Here is a 23203-nt window from a genome sequence, read left to right as displayed (position 1 = left end):
GGACCTGATTTCTGTGTTTGCATGTGTGGTGCATAACACAATAGGGCTTGGATTCTAGCTGGAGCCTCTATGTGCAACAGCAGTACAAATGATAATCTTATTGACATTTCCATTATCCTCCATCCTGTTCCTTCATAAGGTTTGATAGAACACTTGTTGATAGAGCCAGTTGGACACAGGACTGGCAGCAACTAGATTTTCATCAAAAATTAGGGGTTCATCAATCTTTTTTTTTTTTTTTGGAAGAAATCTGGAATGAAATCTGCCAACATTTCCCTTTGCAGCAGTGGGGCAAATTCTCTCGCCCCTTTTTTTTTTTTTTTTTTTAAACTTTCCCTCCACCCTTTTCTAATGGGAAAAAGAAAACAAATCAGAGAAGCACAGGTGGGGGGCCACAAATTTGAAACAAAGTTTTCCCCCAAATGAAACTTTCATTTAGATTTTTTTATATTGGTCCATCTACCCTCTCTCCCTCCCCACAAACAAGTGAAAAATGTTGACCACTACAAAAACTGTACTTTGGTTTTAAAAAAATTACAACCAGCTCTACAGATTGCAACTTCTCTTAAATTAGACTGTAAACTCTTTGGGGCTGCACGTCTAGCCTTTACTCTCTGCTTATACAGAGTGCAGCACTGTGCAGCTCCAATTCTGCTTGGAGTGTCTGGGTCAGGCCACAACATAAATGATCGCTAAGAACATTAGTTAAAAATGACTGCTAACTTTTCATCAGCATAGTGTTCAATGCAAATCAATTAAAAAAAATCAAATAAGTTTTCACAGATTGATTGATTTTACCTTTTTACCACCTCTCCTGGGGGGTCTTATCCAAAGCCCACAAAATCCACTGGATTCATTGGCTTCAATGGGTAGTTGATCAGAAGTTCTCTAACATGTGTGGTGGTGGTGGTGATGGGAGGTTCTGGGCTACAGCCACACTTGGCAGACTAGAGGATCAAGGTCAGTCGCATCAGCCATCGATGTTATGGTTATTTGTTATGAAGCACACATCATTTTAAAGAATTCTCGCCATGATGAGCTTTCAGTTTTGCAAGGCTTCTGCCAATTAGTCACCGTCCTTATCTATCTTCATCTCCCAACCATTTCACCAACATTAACCAATTAATTCCTGACAGCACCCTTATGCATTATTAGAGTGGCTGCAAACTGAAGCCTAAAGGTTAAGTGATTTGCCCGAGGCCAGAGAGGAGAGTCAGTTTTAGAGAGATTAAAAATAGATAATTCTTAGGTTCCTACAGAACACAAGACAACCCTGAATTTACACATGCCACCACTGTCAAAGGCAACAGAGGGTCCTGTGGCACCTTTGAGACTAACAGAAGTATTGGGAGCATAAGCTTTCGTGGGTAAGAACCTCACTTCTTCAGATGCAGGTAATGGAAATCTCTAGAGGCAGGTATATATCAGTGTGGAGATAACGAGGTTAGTTCAATCAGGGAGGGTGAGGTGCTCTGCTAGCAGTTGAGGTGTGAACACCAAGGGAGGAGAAACTGTTTCTGTAGTTGGATAGCCATTCACAGTCTTTGTTTAATCCTGATCTGATGGCAGTACATTTTGGCTTAATAACCCTGGAGATTCAGCTATTCTCAGAAAACATCAATTTGTTATTTGTATTGTGGTAGCGCCAAGAGGCACCAATCAGGAATTGGGACCCCATCATCGTACTAAGCACAGTACTCCTGTGTAATGAAAAGGGGAAGTGTAGCAATTTCACATGTGTCACCCAATCACACAGCATGTGCCATAGACTTGTACAACTAAGTTTATACACAAGGTTTGAGCCTGTTTTCAATATTACATTTACACACACAGTGGAGAATACAAAATGAGCTAGGAATCATTCCCGGATCAACTCAGATTAAAATAAAATCACATACACACTGCACCCTCTAATAGGGCAGCTAAACCATTTTAGAATATGATTTTTCACAATGCACATTGTAATTGGTAACCTCAACTATTACTATATGCATCACACTGATAATCAGCATAAAGGCAGTGTGGATGCACATTTTTGGCTGAAAAAATGTTCTTTTTTTAAAGTCTTAATTATTGAACTTGGAAAAACTATTACTGAGTAATCTAGCTACCTTTAATCTTAATTAGTTATTATCTACAGTGCAAACATAACTGCTGAGACCTTTTGATAAAAAGCTCTTAATGTTTCAAACGGCATGTTTGCATAACCAACTACAGGGCAGATACAAGCTCAATTGTCTTGCATTTTAAAAAAGTGTTTTGTATTTTATGTGGTGGTTACCTTTTCTTTCTCTGCGGTGCAGTTTTGTGCTATTGTTCTTATTAAAACAGTCCTGATTGGAATAGCACAGATTTACAAGGAAGACAGTTTGTACAGTATCTATCTATATGCGGGTTCTTCTTTGCTCCTCATTACCATTGTATCATTTCATAGTCTTAATGTAATTATCCTCACAACACCCCTGTGAGGTCAGGAAGTGCTGTTATCTCTATTTTACAGCTGGGAAACTGAGACACGACGAGATTAAGTAATTTGCCGGAGGGTCCGCAGGAAGTTTGTGGCAAAGCAATGCATTGAACTCAGCTCTCCCTCTGTCCCAGCCCAGGATGGATCCCCAACCACTGGCCCATCCTTACAAAACGACACTGTCATTCAGACACTCTCATGTGTTTTATCTACAGATTAAAGAGCCAATAAACGGGAAAGAAAACTCTGCATATTAAAACTACATAGCAGGGGTTTGTGCACAAGGAAAAGAATAAAAATATGTATAATGACAGACTGTATAGTCTTACCTGGACCAATAGGAATCCACAGTCCCATCTTTTTTCGTGCCTTCCTTATATGTATTCTTTACAGGCTGCTGCTGATGGTAGTGGTGGCTATGATGATGTAGCGAGACCAGGTCAGAACTATACACCTGAACACCATTCCTACCGATACTTGAAGCCATTCAATATTTTTGTTACAAAAGGGTGACGACTCACTAAGTAAAATGACACGGATAGACCGTGCGGTTGTGGCACTTTTTGCAAGGATGCTGGAGTGATTGCAAAAAGGGCAGACAGCAATGACAGGAAAAATCCCCAGAACAGGGTTACATATCCTACTCTCCTAGAAGGTGCTTGCTTAAAGGAAAGATGCAAAGCCAGGCTCATTCACAGGGAGTGAATGCAATGCCTGCCTGTCACCGCAGCCCTGCCTGTTACTTTGCGAAAGCCGAGCTGATCTGGTTTGGGATTCAGAGGGGAGTTTGTCTCTTTGCAATACAAAGTCCACGTGTCAGTTTTCAACTTCTCTTCCTGTTGGAGCGTTTCCAGGAAGCAAGTCTGGCAGCGGCTAGTACAGACTGCGATCAGCCCGGGGGGAAATTTACAAACTGGATTGAGCGTCCAAGGTTGGGCAGCGGGCCGGAGCGCACTGTACAAAGATTTAGCCCCAGGGTACCAGAACCACGGCCGAGTTTTGAATGGGTCCACTAAGGGATGATAAGCAGATCTGCAACCAAATCACCCCCTTCAACTCTTCCAGCCAGAAATGACGTGGTACAGGGTAGTATAAGAACAGAATTCCTTTTGCATCTCACTTGAATCAGTTGCAAGTAGTGTTGCTATTAACATTGGAGTCCGACACTTTTATTCCTCCCGTGGACCGGGTGTCTGTATTTGTACCAACGAGAACCAAGGCGCATTGTTAATACCAGACCACGGTGCAGCTACATTGCTCAGGGGCGTTGCCGGAGGGAGAGGCAGGATAGATTCCTAGACCTTTTTCTCTTGGTGCTATAAATCCATATGCGTTGTGGAGAAGGGGCGAAAGGGGAGAACCGCACTCCCAGGAACAAACAAACTATTTTTATTATTTGGAATATGATGCAAGTGGGCTGTGCCCTTACTGAGATGTCAGTGGAAGTGACCCAGCCAGAATGGAAAACTTAAGTGTGTGTATGTGTGTGTTGATCACAAAGGCACCTGCATTTGTGATCAATATAAAAGCAGGGGCAGAGAGACACTTGTTAGTTTTTCCTTACTTTCAGTTTCCTGGCGGTCCCCTATGCAGAATGCTTGGTCTGAAACTGGTTTCCCTGTAACTCACAAAATGGGAAAATCCTGCCCCTCTACACCCAGCTCTGGGCCAAGCCTGCTTTTCACGTTCCCACTCTGTGCTTTAACTGTAATTTTGAAATTCATCAGCAGAGTATAATATCAAATTATTTTTTTATCCTAAAAGTCAAAGCAACATTTCCTAAAGTTTCGTGAGTAATGAATGGTTTGCAGCACATGCAAAATTGAGGCCATTGAATACTTCCACTGCAGAAATGTGAGCAGAGAACTAATCTCAGAGTAAAGAAATCCAATAAGGCTTGGGCTAAACCAGTTTACACCCCATAAAAAGTTATTTTAGTGCAAGCCTGTGTGTGGACATCCTTTTTTCTGCATCAAAGTGGGATAAGTCAATTTAGATAAAGCTGGTTTGCTAAATGGGTGCTAGTTTGGTCAGTTCAGGAGAGGCAGCATAGCCTACTGGAGAGGGCACTGCCCAGAAACACGGGTTTTACTCGGCCATTGATGTGCTGGGTGACCTTAAGCAAATCATTTCACCTCCTTCGTAGACAATGCTTTGAGACATTAAAATATTACTTCATACATTTAAGGGCATCCAAATCTGGCCTTCAAATTGTAATCTTTTGGGGGAGGAGGGCAGGGAATTGTCTGTAAAACAAAAAGCATGTTGGAACATACATAAATAATCTCACCTACCCCTTCTACACATACTATATTTAATCCTGTGTCTTTACAGGCCCATTAACTCCTGCTTGAGTCAAGCACACTCAACTCTAAAAAGCAAATATTAGGATAAAGGGATAATGAAGATAAGTATTGAAACTTTTCCCCCACTTCATGCATTTTAAAGGTATGTACTCCCCTGTCCCCACAATTACTGTAGATCTACATACTTGCAATTCTTTGCATTTGGTAAAAACAGGTTAGAGTGAGGCTTTTTGATTTGAATAAAGCAGGTGTATAAACCCAGAGACACCCATTTTAATGCCTCCCGCTCCATACTTTTTCAGGCCAGGCACTCCGCTCTAGTTGGTTTTCAGAACTTCTACTCTCATAGTATATACAGTTATTTAGGCTCAGAGAGTTTTGTTTCTAGTAAGAAATAATATAGGAATCTTGGTCAGCATAGATGGGTAGCTGCTATTGAAAGATTACCACTGACAAAGGTCTCAACCCACCAACAAAGGTGTTGAAGCACCCTGCTAATCAAGAATTTGAAGAGTATTCTTCATTGGACTCTATGGATGGGAAATGCAAGGTCTGTACTGAGCTCAGAAGCGCCACCACAGTTAAATTATACACATGCATATTTAACATTACATTTCTGTGCATGTTAAAAAAATAGTTCAAGGAAGATGAGGGCAGGGCAATGAGTAGGGAAGCAGGGCTCCTCTTCTCTCCACCCAAACTGCCTGCTTTTTCCTTGCTCACCTCATTTTGTACATTTGCAAGTTATAAATAGGCCTGCTGCAGAGGAAAGCAGTGTTATCAAGGCAAGAAGGGGACAGTGAGCAATGAGAGAGCCCGGTCCTCTCCCTTATTGCCTCCTACATAATCTTACTAATTTTCAGCAAATAAACATACATATAAACACCTCAGCACAAAGGACAGTTTTTTTTAAAAAGGAACAGAGCAGAGAACCTGGTGCAGAGAGCTGTGGGAAGAGGGGAGGTTCTCTCATCCCTGGTTTCATGCCTCTGCTCTCCCACCTCCTGTCCAGTTTTTGTGGAGGGGTAGTAATTAGCCCAGCTTCCTTTTTCGTGTCCCACTTCAAAACACCCATAAATCTCAGCAACACTAACTCCTCCCCCTTTTTTTGCCCCTATGCAACTGCGCTGTTCCCCACCTCACTCGCTTACACTAATGAACCTCCAATAGGTTTGTCATCTGGAACTTTTGGCCTCGTGTATCTAGGGATTAGAAATTAAGCTAACAAGATGGCCATCTCTACAAAGTTCAGAGGAAAAAGATAGCTAAAAATATTGTAGAGCTGAGTCTGACTTTGAGATCTGGGAAGAGTCTACAGTCAGGGTTCACGCACAACACTTGGATAGGAACACATGAAAGGTGGGTCTCCCATGAACTTACCAAAGCCATACTTAAAATTTAATTCTTAGAGGTGAAAATACTGAGACAAGGGATGGACTCTTTTGAGCTTCAGGAAGGATTCTGACATAGTATCATGTATTAGGTCAACAGGTGTGGCACTGATGGAGAAAACTAACAAAAAATATTGACTTGGGAACAGCAGATGGCAATTAAGGGAGAGAAGGAATGCAGTGTTGACAATTGAGTCCAGCCCTCAACACTATTGCCTTATTTCACAGCTTAATTTGGCCACAAAATAAAAGCTGACAACTGTACAAATAATGCAGCTGCCAGTGCGCACTTCATTTTGAAACCTGGTCCTCCTTACTTGTGTTTCCATTTCCAGAAGAGGGAGCCATAACTTGGTAAAAAGTTGTCAGGAGTTACATCAATAAGATATTAGGAACACAGAATTTAATATATAATGTTAAAAGGGGTATTTGGAGACTGTATAGTTGAGAATTAAATTCTAGGAGGGAAAAAAGTGAAGGTAGACACCAGACATTTTCTGTAAGGGTCAAACGCAAAATGGAGAGCATAAAGTAAACTTAGGAAAGTAATAAGGGAGTTTAGGAAATACTTTATGGGTAAGGCAGAGTGACAAAAGAAATAATAGTTCCGGGGGGGGGGGGGGGGGTTGGGAAATGTTAGAGCTAGACAAGTACTTACACAGGAAACAAAGTACAAACAGCAAACATGTAAGTGGACAGACCTCTGCAGGACTTGGGAAGCATTGCCTCAGAAATAAAATGGCGGAAAAAAACATTAGCTCCTATTCATGTAGGCACTTTTATGGCCCCTGGTACTATGGGATCAGAGAATCTAGTTTACCCCATACACAAGAAAACATCAGCTATTGCTTTGTTCAGCGTCTTCTAACAACCTTATTAGAAACAAAATTTTGTTCATATTGTACATATTCGATCCTGTCCTCCTTTTTAAACCCACAGCTGTACGTGTTTTCCAGTGAATACCTGATTTAACCTTGCTGACATGTGAGAAGCAGTTTTGCTTTCAAAGTAAGCAGGACCTGTGTTCCTAAGGTAGAAGGACTAGAAGAGAAAATACAAAGTTAGCTAAAGGCCAACATGTGACCTAGGCCACAAACTCATGGAAGAAGAAACCCTCCCTTACACTCCTGCACATCTTGCTGAACTCAGAGCTTTGACGCTCTTACAAATAATTGGGAGGGTGGGAGCATTTCTTAGATAAATACGACTACACATCCCAGTACTCTCAATCTAGCACTACTTGGAAATATTACGTCACTTACAAGCCTGATTTTCATCAAGATCTCAGCTTAGTTTCCCTTTTGGGCACTTTTGAGAATGCAAATAATTGTAGGTAGGACTATGTCTAATTTCTTATCTGCCAGGTTTTCTTCTTCCCTCTCTTATCCCTACAATGAACCTCTTCTATTGGAGCAGAAAAATATGCTCTATTTGACAACTACACCGCTTACTGTATTTTCTCTTTTATGCTGTTTTTTATGATATTTAGGAAAACTGCAAGGGAAAGGGGGGTAGATACAAGGCAGGCAAAGAGGACAAAATATATCCACTCTACACCAAGTGAAAGCTTATATTAATACTTGAGGACAAGGTGTACACTTTAAGATTACATTTACAATCCAATATAGTCCATATCAGAAGAGCATATAGAACAACTTAATTGTAACATTTTAAAGCTTTTATGAATTGCAGTATTATGCATTTTTTCTTTTTCTCCCAACCGTGACCTGAAATAGCATTCTGTTTCTTAAAAGCACGAGCCAACGATGATCTAGATACACATACCCTGGATCACACTCCTACTGAATTTAAAACCTTTCATTAAAAAGTTGGGTATTAAGGTATTGTATAGAAGCTGAGCAACACATAGCTCTAGTACTCAAGCAATCCTGTTCAGCGTTTCTTAACTTGCCCTCTTAAATGTGCAAACCCGAGGGATATTTACAACTTAAACAACAACAAAAAACAAAAATACCCTGGGATAGTGTAATTAACATGTTTTACATTTGTGCCTATCTTACATGTAGTGGAAAAAAGTTCTGCCGGCTTGCTGCATCGTTTCCTTATGTGGTTTTACAGCAAGTAGTATCCTGTTTAAAACAAGTTGAGTACCCTCAATTCTACATAACTTTTAAAAACTTCACCTTAGTCTGCTTTCCAGGTAGCTTCCTTGTACTTAAAACAGATTACCTATATACATTTGTCTCTCAAAAAATTCCAAATAAAAATTATAATCTGTCTACTAGTTTCTATGTAATACCCAGTTCCCAGCCAGTAATATGCAAGATTAAAACAGTTCTGTAAACAGTATTCTCAGGAGAAGATGAGTTTTTTCAGTACTTCACCCATATGTAAATCCATTATTTGCTCCCCCGTCATAGAAAACTATTGTATAACAGCAGAAAGCAAAAGTTTACCTTTCATATTTGACTGGCAAAATGGAATAATGGGAACAGCCAAGAGGCAGAAACAATTAAGTAGATAATCATCATGAAAATATGGGAAGTTTATATCCTAATCAGAATACAGTTAAGATATATTTACAAAGCAGAATATTTTACATCCTGACTGTGTTCACATCACTAATAAAGCAAATCTTCTTTCAACAAAGGAAAGGATGTGCTAGGGATATGAATAGTGTACCACATATTTACTATAGTTGTTTGCCACCAGTGAGTTTAGAACAGATCATAGTTAGATGCTGCCATGTCATTCATACACAAAGAAATCTATCTTTGTACCATTTTGTTATGTGAAGTGGAACAAAAATATATTTACACTAGCAGCAAACTGATCAAAGTGGTATTTAATGTTACTTGTTAAAGTGGTTATCTAACAATGATGGATATAACAAAATCCATTAATTAGCAGTCACCAAATAAGACATTTCTCATGCATGACAAAAATTAATTCATGTACTCAGGTCTGCGTTTACTGTGCACAGTATTTCCATAAGTTATGTTTCACAGCCCCTACCATTCAAGAGTATTTCAGAGTATATATTATATTTGTATATGCAAATTATATACACGAATATAAAGATCCCTAAAAGTACCATTATGAATATCTTTATGCTTTCTGTAAAATGCATAGCTTTTGAATATTTTCTTGCAATTAAAGACTTTACAGATTAAAGCTGTTTATCAATGTGGTATATTACTAAAAACAAACTCAAATAATCCTTTACTAAAATGTTATATTTCAACCACTTAGAAAACATCTTATTTTTAATGGGGGAAAAAAAAAAAAGGCAATCTATGCACTTCGCCCAAAGACTATATGGAATTAATGTAGCATTCTAAAAGTATGGTGAACTCTTCAACCAGGTCTGTAATATCGCATTTCTCATAGAGAAAAATGCTAGTCATGCCACAAAAATTCACCACTTTCCACTTCCTCCTGGAAAAGCTTCAGATGAGGATCAGCACAAAAAGTGTCACACTGGAGGAAAAGTTGATCAGTTGTTCATGAAGGAATCAGAGCAAACAGTTTAATTTCTGCAGTTTGTTATTAAACAAAATGACACTAACCATATAGATTGCAAATTAAAATAATATACTTTAAAAAACAGCAACTGACTGAAAACAATATTTATCTTCTCAGTGCAGGTAAATTGTTAGAATAACCAACGAGGGTGAAATAAAGCCAGCTCATTATTGCAGGTGGTGGCCAATGACAGTTCATTACAGTTTTGTATGAATTACAAGAGTTGCGTATGGTGAAAGCCTCAGGATGTCAAATAAAACCATCAGTAGTAAAATGGGACAGATCAGTCTCTTGTTTTATATCCACCACCTAGACTAACCTTGGCACTGAGGTATCTCTATAGCTGCTTAGGAGACAACTGTCTCCCCCAGAAAATAGCTACACACAAGTAAACTGTTCACAGTAACGCAATCAGGAACAGGTTTTGTTATTCTCTAAGTCATGTCTCTGCAAAGCTTTTACGTTTAATGCATAAGTATTCCAGAAAATTAAGTGGAAACTAAGTAGTTTCAATCTACAGGGTAGTAGTTACCAGACTAGGATATCCACAATATCTGATGGGTAGAGTGTAAATTGCCAGTGCACTGTGATACTATGATATTTCCTCCACCAAACTGGTCTTTGTTCAGCAGTTTTGTAATAACTCAGCATATGGGTTTTAAAAATCTAGATCTCAATTTGGCAAGGTCAGTACATAATACTACCAGATATACCAGTATGAAGTAATATAAGATTAAGTCATACATCCAGCAAAACCGCCTACACCCAGAAGATTACAATCTGGTGACCAAGAAAATCAGGGCCTCGTGTATAAGCATTATAATGTTTCTAATAGGAGTGGAACAGCCAACAAACAATAGCACAGCTGTGAAGATGAACTGCATCTCTCCAGAAAGATATGAAGTCACTGGGATTAGGGAAAAGGGTTTTGTAACGTCACTGCTCCATTCATCCAAGGCATAATATGCCAAAAGAATGGTTACCACTAGCACACTACAAACTATGCCACCCACCGCCCCCAAATCCTGCAAGCTATTCCACAAAGGCAGACCCTGCGTGAGGGTGGACACTTGCAAAAAAGTCTATGATTCCCGCCTTCCCTCGTATCACCAAGGAGACTTCAGCTAACCAAGCCACACACAAGTGGCCATTAAGGGTGTAGTAACCAGCTGGCATCACTGCAGTGACTAGAGGTGGAAGTTTAACATAAGGAAAAAAAATCCCTGAATAATCAAAAACAAAACCCTATTTAAATATATGATTTAATGTCTTATTTCGGGAGGCCATTTTGGTCATTCTTGAAATTAAAAAGAAACTTTTATTTCCAGCAATACTACTTGTGAAAAGATGGGTCATTGATCCACTGTGAACAGAGCTCTCACCATATAAATAAAGCACCAGAGTCAGAAACAAGGAAAAAAAGTCCTTAAATTATGATTTACAAGTTTATACACTATTTCCTATGCAAAAGGTTGGCCGTACAGTAAGAAAGTTTTAGATGAAAACTTGACCAGTTGTTAGTTTTAAAGGGAAATGCATATCTTGCTATAACTTAACATAAGGTAGAAAATATTCACTGATCTATATACATTTCAAATGAGAGAGAGTTAAACTTAACTGAATAGTTAACCCCATTTAACTCACTGGCCACTAAACTAAGCATCAGTAGCCAATTAGAAACCTTGAGCACTGTACTTTAAAATGCCATTTTTTTCTTTCCTGTCTAATTGGATTTTTTAAAAATGTATGATAGTGCATAGCCTAAATCAGACTTTCAAAGAGATACAGCGCCTTTCAATGCAGTTTTCTCAGCATTTAAAAGGGACTTTTCTCCCTTTAAATAAGATGTTCGTTGAAAAAAATCTGAATTGTTGAGTTCTGTACTGTAGTAAAAATATTTCAGTCACAGACTGATATAAATGTATACTGTGCAGTACTAAGATTTCTTGGTGTCCATCTGCACACAATTTACTTGGGTTCCTCAATTGTCCCCTTGCTGAGGTCTGTCATTTTGGGATATTTTACTTTCTTCTGGTCCAGTTCATTCTGAGCCCACAGAAGTAGTTTCAGTAATTTAGCCAACTTGGGTGTTGACTCGCGATTTTCATAGTCTAGAACAGCTTGGTTAACTTCGCTCCATACCTGGAAAAGAAATATTGAACTTAGAGTAGTGATCATATATATTAACTGAAGGAGAATGTCCTGCAGAGTTTATGAATTCCTCTGAGTACCAAGTTAGAAAAAGCAGAGCTTAAACACCTCACTGGTCTCACATTACACTGAAAACAAGTAAGAGGAGTTGAGGATTTGGCCTTTTATACCCTCTCACACACCATTACAGCAGTGCCACAAGGTGTTAAATCTGCCTTAAAGCAGCAGCTGAGGATTGTTCAACTGCCATAAGGCTACAATGCCAGCCCCTCCTGGCCCACCCAGCGCAAAGAAAGTTGAAGAGTGAGGATGAGGAGATAAGGCCAGAATGCAATGTGCTCCAGGGATCCTGGGGGTGGAGCAACCACTGGGGACCATAATCCACCAGCACAAGTTAGAGCAAATTAACCACAGAGAAGATTACCTTGCTGTATTTTTTTGCCTCTCCAAAAGTTCAAGATAAAAATTCTGCTCTGAAGTTCCACTACCAGTTTCTGCAACAACAGCCATTTTCCCCCAGAATATAAGATTAAACAATTCTATAAAAATAGTGAAGGGGAGAACATAGTTCTCTTGGTATCCATTCCATAAGGAAGTCTAGATTGCCTTCCCTTCCCTACATAGAGCAATTCTAATGCACAACCCCAGAAAGCACAAGTTTACCTTTCCTATTCTATTAGCAGCCTTCAGGATCAGGAAGGGTGTGGGAGGAGAAACAGCAAAATGAAATTAAGCCATTTTAGCTTCTCAAAACCCCTGCATGTAGGAAGCACTGTTTTGATCCGTCTAGGATCTACACCAATGTGTTAGTTTTTAGTCTAAGCAAAATCAAGCAGCAATTAAAGTTATGCTGTATTACCTAAATCTAACTATAGAAAGGAGTTCCAGATTAAAAAAAAACAAAAAAAAAACAGAAGGGATAGTGGCAGCAGTTGAGGGACACAGGTGGAAAAAAGATAAAATGAGCATATCCAAGTAATATTAGAAAAAACTAAGAACAATTTTGATTTGCACTCAGAAGTGGATAGGAAGCCAGTAAAAAGGAAATATGCTTCTGTTTCCTAGAGCAAGACAGCAGCATTCTGAACACCTTGAAGTTTACAGAGCATGGAGATTAGGAAGAGCATAAAAGAGGAAACTGCAGTAGTTTATACTGTATCAAAAGATGGATAAAGCAAGCCCATAGTTTCACAAATGGGGGATGTTTTACATTACAAAAGTTGAGGCCCTGATTTTCTTGGTCACCAGATTGTAATCTTCTGGGTGTAGGCGGTTTTGCTGGATGTATGACTTAATTTAAAAATATTGCTGTTAAATTATAACAAATCTCAGCTTTAGAAATACTTCTGTTCTCCATACCAGTTTATAAATATCTAGTAATTATGTAAAAAATATTGTAATATTATAGCTGTCCACAAGGATAAACAAAAGTGAAAAGAGCTCTCATTTGAGCATACATTACCTTCTGTCTCTGCATCATGTTGAGCAAGTCTCCAAAGGGCGATTCTTCAGGATTATCAAAGGCAAGCAATGCCAGCGTGCGCTCCATTTCTGTCAAGCATTCTCTGCTCTCCTCGCCTTGTTCTGCCAATTGAGTCTGAGCAAATTCCAGGGCTGCCTCTGTCTCACGCTGCCGAATCAGTTCAATCAAATGCTGCTGCTATATACGTGAGGAACAAAGCAAGATTAGTCAATAGAGGTGTAAGTGATGTTTAATGTGTTAGACTCTAGGTATTCCATTTCTTCTCCTACATATTAAGTAGCAAAGCTGTACTAAATCAGTATTTTGTCAGTACTAAAATTCAAAAATACATTCTTGTTAGACTAATAGTAGTACAGTTAATCCTATTTTTCAATTGATTTTGGAGCCATTTAAAACCTGGAAAATAGGTTTTTAAGTAGTGGTTCTCAAACTTTTGTACTGGTGACCCCTTTCACATACCAAGCCTTTGAGTGCAATCCCCCTTATAAATTAAAAACACCTTTTAATATGTTTAACACCATTATAAATGCTGGAGGCAAAGCGAGGTTTGGGGTGGAGGCTGTCAGCTCACGACCCCCCCCCCCCATGTAATAACTTTGTGACCCCCTGAGGGGTCCTGACCCCCAGTTTGAGAACCCCTGTTTTAAAGAAACTTTATAACTGCTGCTAGAAGACATGACTAACCATCAACAATTTGGGAGTTTATAAATCATAGGTAAGATGAATATGGTTATGTCATATATATTAATAAATACAAACTAGAAATACTCTACAAATGCTACTGCATTCCATGCCATAAAGTAAGAAATAGACAGTTAAAATCACATCACACACCACATTAGTGAATGCTTGCAATTACATCTTTTCTTCAGTCTCCAAACAATTCTAGACACAAAACAAACTAATCACTGGGTCTTACCTGCAAATGAAAGTAAAGGTATCGGTTTGTATCTAACAATTCTGGATGGAGACTATTAATCAATGCAATTGCTTCTTGAATCTGTCCTTTCAGTATCATTTCTCGAATTTTTATCCTTTCATCCAGAGTCTCTAGATCAACACTGGGCTCAATTCCAGACTCCATCCGAAACTTCTCTGCTGCCTCTTTAAACCCCTCTGAAATATAAACACACATTTCATCTCTGAATTCTATTTAATAAGCTATATACAATAGTACAGATTTATCAAACTTGTATACTTCCAATTGACTTATATGGATCTGAAACATAGGAGCCTGGAGGCATTTCATATATGTTGCTAACAGGAACTACTGGGCATAAGATGATTTTATTTTCTCATTAATAGGGATGTATTATTGAGGACTGGCCTGGAGAGGACTGAAGTCATCATTAGTCACCACCAGCAGCACTTTTTGGTCACACAGTTGGCCTTGAAAATAAAGTCCCTGTACATCGAGCCCTGAAAATCAGATTTGAGATCAGGAGGGGACACTACATGGCTATACACTGGCTGGGCTGCACCAGATCAGTAATAACCCTGTGGAGCTTTTAGACACCTTGAGTAAAGCCACCATGTGGCTATTGACATTCCATGCTATGGACCCTGGCTGTCTAAACATGTTGTTGTTTTCTGAATTTCTATTTAATAAACCAAGTTAAGAGGATAGACTAAGATGTCCACGCAATCCTATTTGGAATCTTTTCAATGAAGTAGGCATTTTTGTAAATACACCTCTACCCTGATATAACGCTGTCCTCGGGAGCCCAAAAAATCTTACCGCGTTATAGGTGAAACCACGTTATATCGAATTTGCTTTGATCCGCCAGAGTGCGCAGCCCCGCCCCCCTGAAGCACTGCTTTACTACGTTATATCCGAATTCGAGTTATATTGGGTCGCGTTATATCGAGGTAGAGGTGTACAAGATCATGATTGAAAATATATGAACTTACAGGTTTCTCCGAAAGGCTGATTTAAATAAGTTGCACAATTCTAGAAAAACTTCACATTTAATTCTCTCTAAATTCATCAAGTTCCTATCCCTTCTATAAAAGTCTATATTTAACTGCATGCTAAGAGAAAAAAGGTACAAAACAAAATTTTACTAGGAAGGATTCAAGTTTAGCATTGACCCCATGATTGGAACTCTGTTGTCTGATATATTTGGGCATGGTTATTCTTTTGCAGGAAAGACCATAGCAAAAAATTACATTCATCTGGTGTATAAATAGTTTTACCCATTTTATAATTAGCATAAACATGAGCGAGTCTGAACTCCCGTCTGCATACCACATGAAGGCTCTTTTCATCAGAAAAAGAGTCACGGAACTGAACAGACACTCTGCTTTCATACATATACACAAAAAATTTATGACATGGTCACTCTAGTGCATCTCCCATTGCTCAGGTTCCAGCTGCACATGGACACAAACGGGGTGCATGCTTGATGAATATGAACATCTCCACTATGGTGCACTTGGCCATGAAAATTAATGTATATTGCCAAAGGACAATTTTTGAGGGGTTTCCGGTATCCCATAAGTTGCAGTTTCTGGATGCCTAGCACATTAAATATTCCGGTCTTCCTGAAGTGTTTTGAGGACACTATTTCCTCATAATTAGTCTGATCTTTCAACCAAATTAGTTGAAGTTGGTTTCTGATAATTTCTCCTGCTCTGTGATGAAAAAAAGAGTAGACACAGCTTGTTCAATGCTGTCCAGATTACATTAGTAGAAGCCATCACACATTCCCAATTTAAGGAAAATAGTATAATAAAAGATGTGATATTAAGCTCTGTGCAGTTTTGGGTAACAGTGTTCCAAACCAGAAATGCCATAAGGGAAATATCTTTTTAGCAGAAAAGCTAAGATTAAAACAGACAGGAGATATATATTGGGTAAAATCTATAGAGGCTATATAATCAAAGTCAACAAAGTTTGGTTCTCTAATGTTTTACTTAGCAAAAATAATGTGTTGCTAACAGAGTGTGGGTGATAAATTCAGTACTGCCTTTGTAGTGTGTTTTTCCTTTACCCAATTTATAACTATTTTTATTAAATAATTATCAACTATATTTTCTGTGAATTCTAGAAAAAAATATTTTCTAGAAATCACAGAAAATACAGGCAATAGTGTTTTATCTATTAGTATCAACCATTTAATAGCTCATTCTAGTAAGAATGAATTTTATTGATTAAAATAAATGGCAGATGATCTAAAAAGAGACCACCCTACTAAATGTAATACTAGCATCCATTGCTCACTGTTACCTGTAACAAGATAGTTCATGATCAGGCGATTCATATCAGCTCTTTGGATGTGCAAGTTATTGAGTTTTTCCATCCATTCATCTTTTGTGATTTCATCAGGTTTTTCTGCATAACTCATTCTGGATTTTCACTATAAGGAATGAAAAGTATCTTACTTGGCACAAATACCAGCAGGTGAAAGAAAAGTTAAGTCTAACCTGCCTATAGGAACTGTGGGACCAGCTCGGTTATTAATACCTTCTTTGCTGGTTCAATAAAGATGTTGGCTAAACAAAAAGTTATCGATGGAGAACTGAACTCTTTTTTTTGAGATCAGCCACTGTAACAAAACCGACCCACATACATCACCACACAGCCACACATACACCCCGCGCCCAACACACAGCCCCCCACCCCACATACATACAACAGACGTCACCATACACACGCCCAGCTCCATACACACACCATGCACCGAATCACCCTCTCCGAGGGGGCGCACAGCCCGTCTCTCACACAGGCTGGCCGGGCCTTATCCCCCACCCCTCACGAGGGGCCGGGAGGAGTCTCGGGGGGGGGCGGCTCAGTGCAGGGCTTTACGGTACCACCTCCAAGACGCTGAAGGCTTCTTCGGCCCTGCCAAGCGCGCGCTCCTCAGCTGCTCCCCCAGCCCCGAGACTCCCGTGGGGACGGGCCCGGCCTCCTGGGCTCTGCGAGGACTAGAGCCGCTTCTTCCGCCACCTAACACCCCAGGGCCCCGAAACCCCTCCTCAGCCTCTGCCCTGGCCGGGCTCTCGCCCCCCTTGCCGGGCCCGGCGCACCGCGCCTGCCGCTCCCACCGCCAGGCTCCGCGCCGCCCCCCGAGCCAGGGCGCCAGGCGAGGAAAGGGCCCACAGGCGCCATCTTACCGAACGAGCCACTGCTGCCGGCCCCGGTGCGCGGACCCAGACCCCACTCCGCCTCCTCGCTCAGCCGGGACTCTGCGCGCAACTCTCGTCTCGCGAGAACTGACCTCCCAGCCAATCACCGGCCGGAGCTGGCGAGCGGCACGCACCATAGAGCTGGGGGAAGAGGAAACCCAGAAAAGACCTAAGGGGAAAGCACCATAGAGATTACGGACGATCTGGTCGGCCAAGTACCATAGAGATTGCGGGAGGGAGGCCTCGGCTATGCTAACCAGCCTGGAAGCGGTGGAGAAAATTAGCATGGACGTGCGGCAGGCCGCGTCCCCTCTCTCCTCCCTCCCCTGAGCCCTGCCCAGCCCCCGCGTGCGGTAGAGGCAAGGCCGGCGCTATAGGGCGCGCTCAGGGCTCTGGTCTGTCTGAGGCTCTGTAGGATCAGGGCCCTCCACACAGGCCTGTGATTAGGCCCAGGAAAGTCGGTGGGATGAATATGAATCCCAGGCACAGCGTGGAGCATGGAGGTCTTGGGGTCAAATCTGAACGCAGATTAAGCCGGGTTGTGCAGGGATTATTATTGGGATGCCCTGACGTCACCATTGCACGCCACGGCCATCTGGACCCGTAGGGATTATGCTGCATGTGTTTCGCGTTGGCCTTCCTTGTCTACACTACGCACAAACACGATTGTTTTAACTATGCTGGTACATTTCAAGTAGGACAAGTCCCATAATGTGGATGCAGTTATACTGGTATAAATGTGCGGATGCACCTTTATGCTGTGTAACTGTCCAGATGAGGGGTTGTACCCATCCAACTATTTCAGTTCAAAAATATAATTTAAAAAAATCAGTCCCTAGCAGAAATAGGTATATCAGTATAAAAAAAAAAAAGCCTACATTTTCAGAACAACGTACAGCAGGGTCCTCCAGGAAAACTGGTAATTTCACTTTTCCCCAATCCCCATGCAAAGCAGGTATTTGAGGTTGCATTTACCCATTTTGCACACTTTTTTTTTTTTTTTGCAGTTGCACCTGCAAAGCATAACCCCAACATTCAAATTGTCATAGCATAATACAACCGCTATTTAATCATTTCAAATTTGAGTTATTTCTATAAAAAAAAGTACTGAATGTTTATAATCAATACAGATTTTTGAACAAGGAGCTACTATATATATATTATTATTAATTGTCACAAGCACTTCAAAGTTACTGTTGAAGAGCGCTAATAAATACAACCAGTGTGAGATACAAATAAAAAATAACATAAACCCTGAGTCTGTAACTTCAGATATAGTGCAACACACATTAACCCTCTATACTTGTCTCTAATCACCTTATTTTTATCTTCCATGGTCCTCTCTGAAGGCATGATCTAAAGTCAATTTAATTCAATGGAAAGATTCCTATTTACTTTAGTGGGCTTTGCTTCAGGCTTTTGGAATTAATCAGGAATAATGTAATGTGTAAACGAGCCCTTAAAATGGAAACCCAGAAAGTTTCTGGCTCCCAACCAGTAAGTACATTTTGAGCATAGGTCTCTATTTCCTATTCCTCTTTTGCTAATAAGATTGAAGAACATCTTTTGTCCAAACACCCCCCAACCCTTCAAATTATCTGACTTTGCCAACTCCGCCCTAATAGGTGGAGTTTATCTGGAGACTTCTATATAGGTGGAGAGGATGGGGAGGTCCAATCCCTATGACCACTTCCTGATTCTACTATGCAGAGAACCACACCTCAAACACAGGGAAAGGAGAGAAGGTTGTAGCACAGTGTAACTGATACCACAGCTGCAACTACAGGTAAAAGGAACAAGAGTCACAAAAGCAGCAGGGAAAATGAAAATTTCTTGATTAAAAAAAACAAGGAAAAGTTTGACCAGGTGTGTGCAGTGCACCTGTCTACAGTATTGGTTCCTGGTTTCTTCAGTTTCAGGCAAACAACAAATATGTTATTAATTTTCCCTTCATTGACTTATGTTCGCCAATATAAAGGGAAATTGAGACAAAAGTAGGTTCTGGACTACAGCTATTGCTTCCAGTGACACACTGCTGCTCCACCACACTATTTTGGGTGTGAAAATATAGAATGACATAAAATGATTATATAAATAATAGTTTGGGGGCACTAGTAATACACATGTTCAGAATGAATATAATTTTGGTACTGCCTAAAAGTTTCCTGTAGAGTTTAAGCTTTCATGGCCGGGAGGAGTTTCTAGTTTTTTTTGTTGCAAAGGAAATGTATTGAATGTTATCTGAACAAGTATATTTTCAATGAGTTTGCAAACAAAGAATACTTCTGAGAGGTGTTAATTTTCCTATTTGTTTTAATGGCCTGTATTAACTCTCACTTTCTTGGTAGAAATATCTAACTATTGTATATAAGTTTAAAGTAAGTTTTAAAGGTGTAAATAATTTGTCTGTATTAGTCTAGATTTGTTTTGTCTGCATTGTCAGCCCTTCTTCCCTGCTAACATCATAGTTTATGAAGAAAATCCTGGATATTCTGGAGGATCAGTGTCTGATTATAGTGACTCAAACTTTATCCTAGTTTCAATGTATTATAAATACATTATTGGCTGGCCAACCAACTAACTCATTCTCCTCTCTCTACCTTATACCAGGTGGAGTAAGTGTTGGATCATCCACTATGTAATGCCTGCTGGTCTGTCCAATTAACTGTGTGCACAGTGGGGCACTCAGACTCCTAGTACTGTATGATCTGGAGCGCTAGGATTTAGAAGCACCAAGTCATATTGTACACAGGCTTCAAATGTGATGTGGGAAACAGGCCCTTAAGTCCTTCATTAAGGTAGGTGCTCTTAATAGAGGAAGAAAGGAGTCTGGAAGTAATGAAGCTGTGAGGGAACAGTGTCTGGAAAGCAAATGGGAAATTTTCCCCACTGAATTTCTTTCTCCCCTCCCCAGATGCTAAGCCCCTTCCACTCCTTAGACAAGTACCCCAGTGATGAACCCCTCATGTTTCCTCCACCCTACCTGCCAAAACTTTGCTGAGCTGTGTAGGAGAAGTGGCAGCCTCTTAAAATGCCCTTCTGTGGCTTGCGGGCTGGATGAGATTGTTTAGACACAAGCAGTCTTTAGTGGTTATTATTTCAGAGTGACAATATGCTCCCAGCCTGGAAAGCAAGAGACTGGACCAAATAATAGTAGCGACATCTTCCATGCGCCAGTGTCCTGCAGAAACTAGAGAACAGCAAGGCCTGTCATTAATCTTTATTATTTTTTAATTTATATTTGAATTCCCCCCTCCCCCAAAATAAGGAAAGAACAAAACAAACAAAAAAAGAAAAGTAAATGAATAGAAACGGAGGAGAAAGAAAGAGGGGCAGAGAGAGGAATGGAGGAATGATATATCCGGTTTTGTTCACTAGGAATTAATCAAAGATGTATAAAAAGTCAGGCCAAATCTTTTCAAAATGTTTGAGGTGCCTCTTCTCAGAAATGTTACCAGCTGGGTCAGCCAAGCTTCTATCTCTGGAGGCACTTTTCCATCTCAGCAGCATGACTTGTTTTGGCTACAACTAAGCACTGCTCTAGAGAACCAAGCTTTTTGTGAGTGGGAGAGTTTCCAAGATGATGGGATATATCCCAAAATAAATTTCTGGGAAATCTTTTATTAACTACAACTTGGTAAGGACTTTAAAAAGTAGGATAAAAGGGACTTCTACACTAGTTACAAAATGTTAGGCTCATACAGGATGGCTTGGGAGAATTTTACACTTTTTTTGTACATTTGGTGCAGCAGCTGCAGTTAATTTTTAACATTAATAATTTTTGAAAAACCTCCTTGGGTATTACAGTGGTGTCTGGTATTAAAAAGGTGTAACAGAATCCAGTAGAGCCAAAAAGAAATTGAGAAATCTCTTCAGAAATCCACCAGAATTTGGCTAAAATCCCAGTGAAAGACCAAACAGAGGGAAAATTCGGCATAGATTTTCCAAAATTCCCTGTTGGTTGTGAACCCTCCACAAAACATTTTGCTTTGCTTACACGAAAAGTATTAAAATGAGTTTCAACTGTCTGTACTGAGCTAGCTTGATTATCACTTCAAAAGTTTTTTTTTTTCTCTTAATTAATTGGCCTCTCAGAGTTAGTAAGACAACTCCCACCTGTTTATGCTCTCTGTATGTGTGTATATATATCTCCTCAATATATGTTCCATTCTATATGCATCCGAAGAAGTGGGCTGTAGTCCATGAAAGCTTATGCTCTAATAAATTTGTTAGTCTCTAAGGTGCCACAAGTACTCCTGTTCTTCTTTTTATTAAAATGAGTGTTAAGTATTTTGTATCTGTGTGAATCTAGAGCTCAAGAAAGGTGGTGAATCAACAGCCTTGGAGAATCTAGTGCTGCAGAGACATCCCCGCGTGACAGCCCATCATCTAGTGTTTGTGAGAGGTGCTGGATTGATTGCTTCTGGAAACAGAGAAGGCCTTTATCCGTAAAACAGGTATAGCATGAGCACAAGCAGCAACAATGCAAGTTTCCCATATTTAAGTGTCTGGATTATCAAAATGAAGAAAGGCACCATCTGTCACTCCCCACTCCAGGGGAAGCTCATTCACGATTTATACTCCCTACCTTTGCCTCTTGGGGTAATACCATCTTCAGACTCTTTCTGGTTGCTGAAAATGGCTTTGCGACATCTGCTATAGTGCCCCTAGCGGAGAGGAGTGTGCTGAGGTACAGAGTATAAAACAATTGTCCAACTCTAAGGCTCCAATTTTTAAAGGCCATTAAAAAATGAGACTGTCTTGAAAAAACTTATATGTTGTTGTAGCCGTGTCAGTCCCAGGATATTAGAGAGACAAGGTGGGTAAGATAATATCTTTTATTGGACCAACTTCTGTTGGGGAGAGAGACAAGCTTTCAAGAGCTCTTCTTCAGTCCTGTCTCTTGGGAAAAAAATGAGTCATCCGATCCCTTTACCATTTCCCTACCTGAACCCAGATTTGAAGGTACCATCCATAGGGGGATGAGAAGACAGTGACATTTCCATGCCTGTTGTTAGTAGTATAGCAGCACACCTAGATGCCAACATCCCATTGTGCTAAACCTTGCACAAAAAGAATGAAGAGATGGATCCTGCTCCCAAGAGTTTACAAGCTAACAGGTGGATACAACAAACAAAGGAGCACAAGGAAGAAATAAGACAAAACTGATCATTATAAGCAATGGTCACAATTCACCAACTGCCTAACAATTGTTGTTTTTTGTAGGCATCACAGCAGAGAAGAGTTTTAAAGAGGGATATGAAGGAAGACAATGTGGTGGTTTTGTGGATATTTATAGGAAGCTCCTCCAGTGCATAAGGGGCAGCATAGGAGAAAGCATGAAGGTGTCTGTTGGAATGTTTTTTAAATTGCCAGTCAGTCTTTAAGTCTCTTTGCTAGGACCTCCAAACAATTAATTAAGATAAATTGTGGTGGTATTTTTTATCACATGAATCTGGGACTGAACAGAGACCAAACTCATTTCATGCAGACCACCAAACAAACAACTGTCAAATGGTTACTTTTGATCACTACCAATCTGGTCTGGAATCACACTGCAACCTAGAAGAGGTCAGAGGCTCCATGGTCTGTTATCCAGTCTCCTGAGCTAGCCAGCCTACTATGATTTTCAGTTGTGCGGGCAAGCTGATACTAGTGCTGTGTGAAACTCAGCAGTTTGATTTGGTAGGAGTTTGGGGGAACCCTTTTCTTTGGTCATGGACTTGCATTCTATAACTTCTAGGTAAGAAGAAATTAAGTTGAAGTCCTGCTCCCATCCAAAATACTCAAC

General features: G+C 40.1%; 2 protein-coding genes across 2 annotated transcripts in view; both read right to left on the bottom strand.

Annotated features, from left to right (window-relative positions):
• SLC17A9 (solute carrier family 17 member 9) overlaps positions 1 to 6774 on the bottom strand; it is a 36110-nt gene extending 29336 nt beyond the window's left edge. Inside the window, exon 1 of the mRNA XM_024114923.3 lies at positions 2797 to 6774. Coding sequence (XP_023970691.2) covers positions 2797 to 2954 — 158 coding nt within the window. The 5' untranslated portion in view covers positions 2955 to 6774. The remainder of the gene's footprint in view (positions 1 to 2796) is intronic.
• Positions 6775 to 7716: 942 nt separating this feature from the next.
• GID8 (GID complex subunit 8 homolog) lies at positions 7717 to 17559 on the bottom strand. Its single transcript, XM_005302891.5, has 5 exons — positions 17401 to 17559; positions 16514 to 16643; positions 14204 to 14400; positions 13264 to 13461; positions 7717 to 11792 (listed from the first exon to the last, which is right to left on the bottom strand). The coding sequence occupies exons 2-5, from the start codon at positions 16629 to 16631 to the stop codon at positions 11619 to 11621; spliced, it is 687 nt and encodes a 228-aa protein (XP_005302948.1). The 5' UTR covers positions 16632 to 16643; positions 17401 to 17559; the 3' UTR covers positions 7717 to 11618.
• Positions 17560 to 23203: the final 5644 nt, after the last annotated feature.

The sequence above is a fragment of the Chrysemys picta genome, chromosome 13 (genome assembly GCF_011386835.1).
Source record: "Chrysemys picta bellii isolate R12L10 chromosome 13, ASM1138683v2, whole genome shotgun sequence".
NCBI classification, from domain to species: Eukaryota; Metazoa; Chordata; order Testudines; family Emydidae; genus Chrysemys; species Chrysemys picta.
The sequence above is the reverse complement of the archived record's forward strand: the minus strand, read 5'-3'. Positions and strand labels throughout refer to the sequence as shown.

Bases quoted from the DNA above. Each gene is read 5' to 3' on its own strand.
- GID8 (XM_005302891.5), bottom strand. From the start codon at position 16,631: ATGAGTTATGCAGAAAAACCTGATGAAATCACAAAAGATGAATGGATG. The intron at 13,462-14,203 runs GTAAGACCCAGT...TCACGTATATAG, and splicing joins ACCTTTACTTTCATTTGCAG to CAGCAGCATTTGATTGAACT. The intron at 11,793-13,263 runs GTAATGTATGCT...TTTCTTTTCCAG, and splicing joins ACATGATGCAGAGACAGAAG to GTATGGAGCGAAGTTAACCA.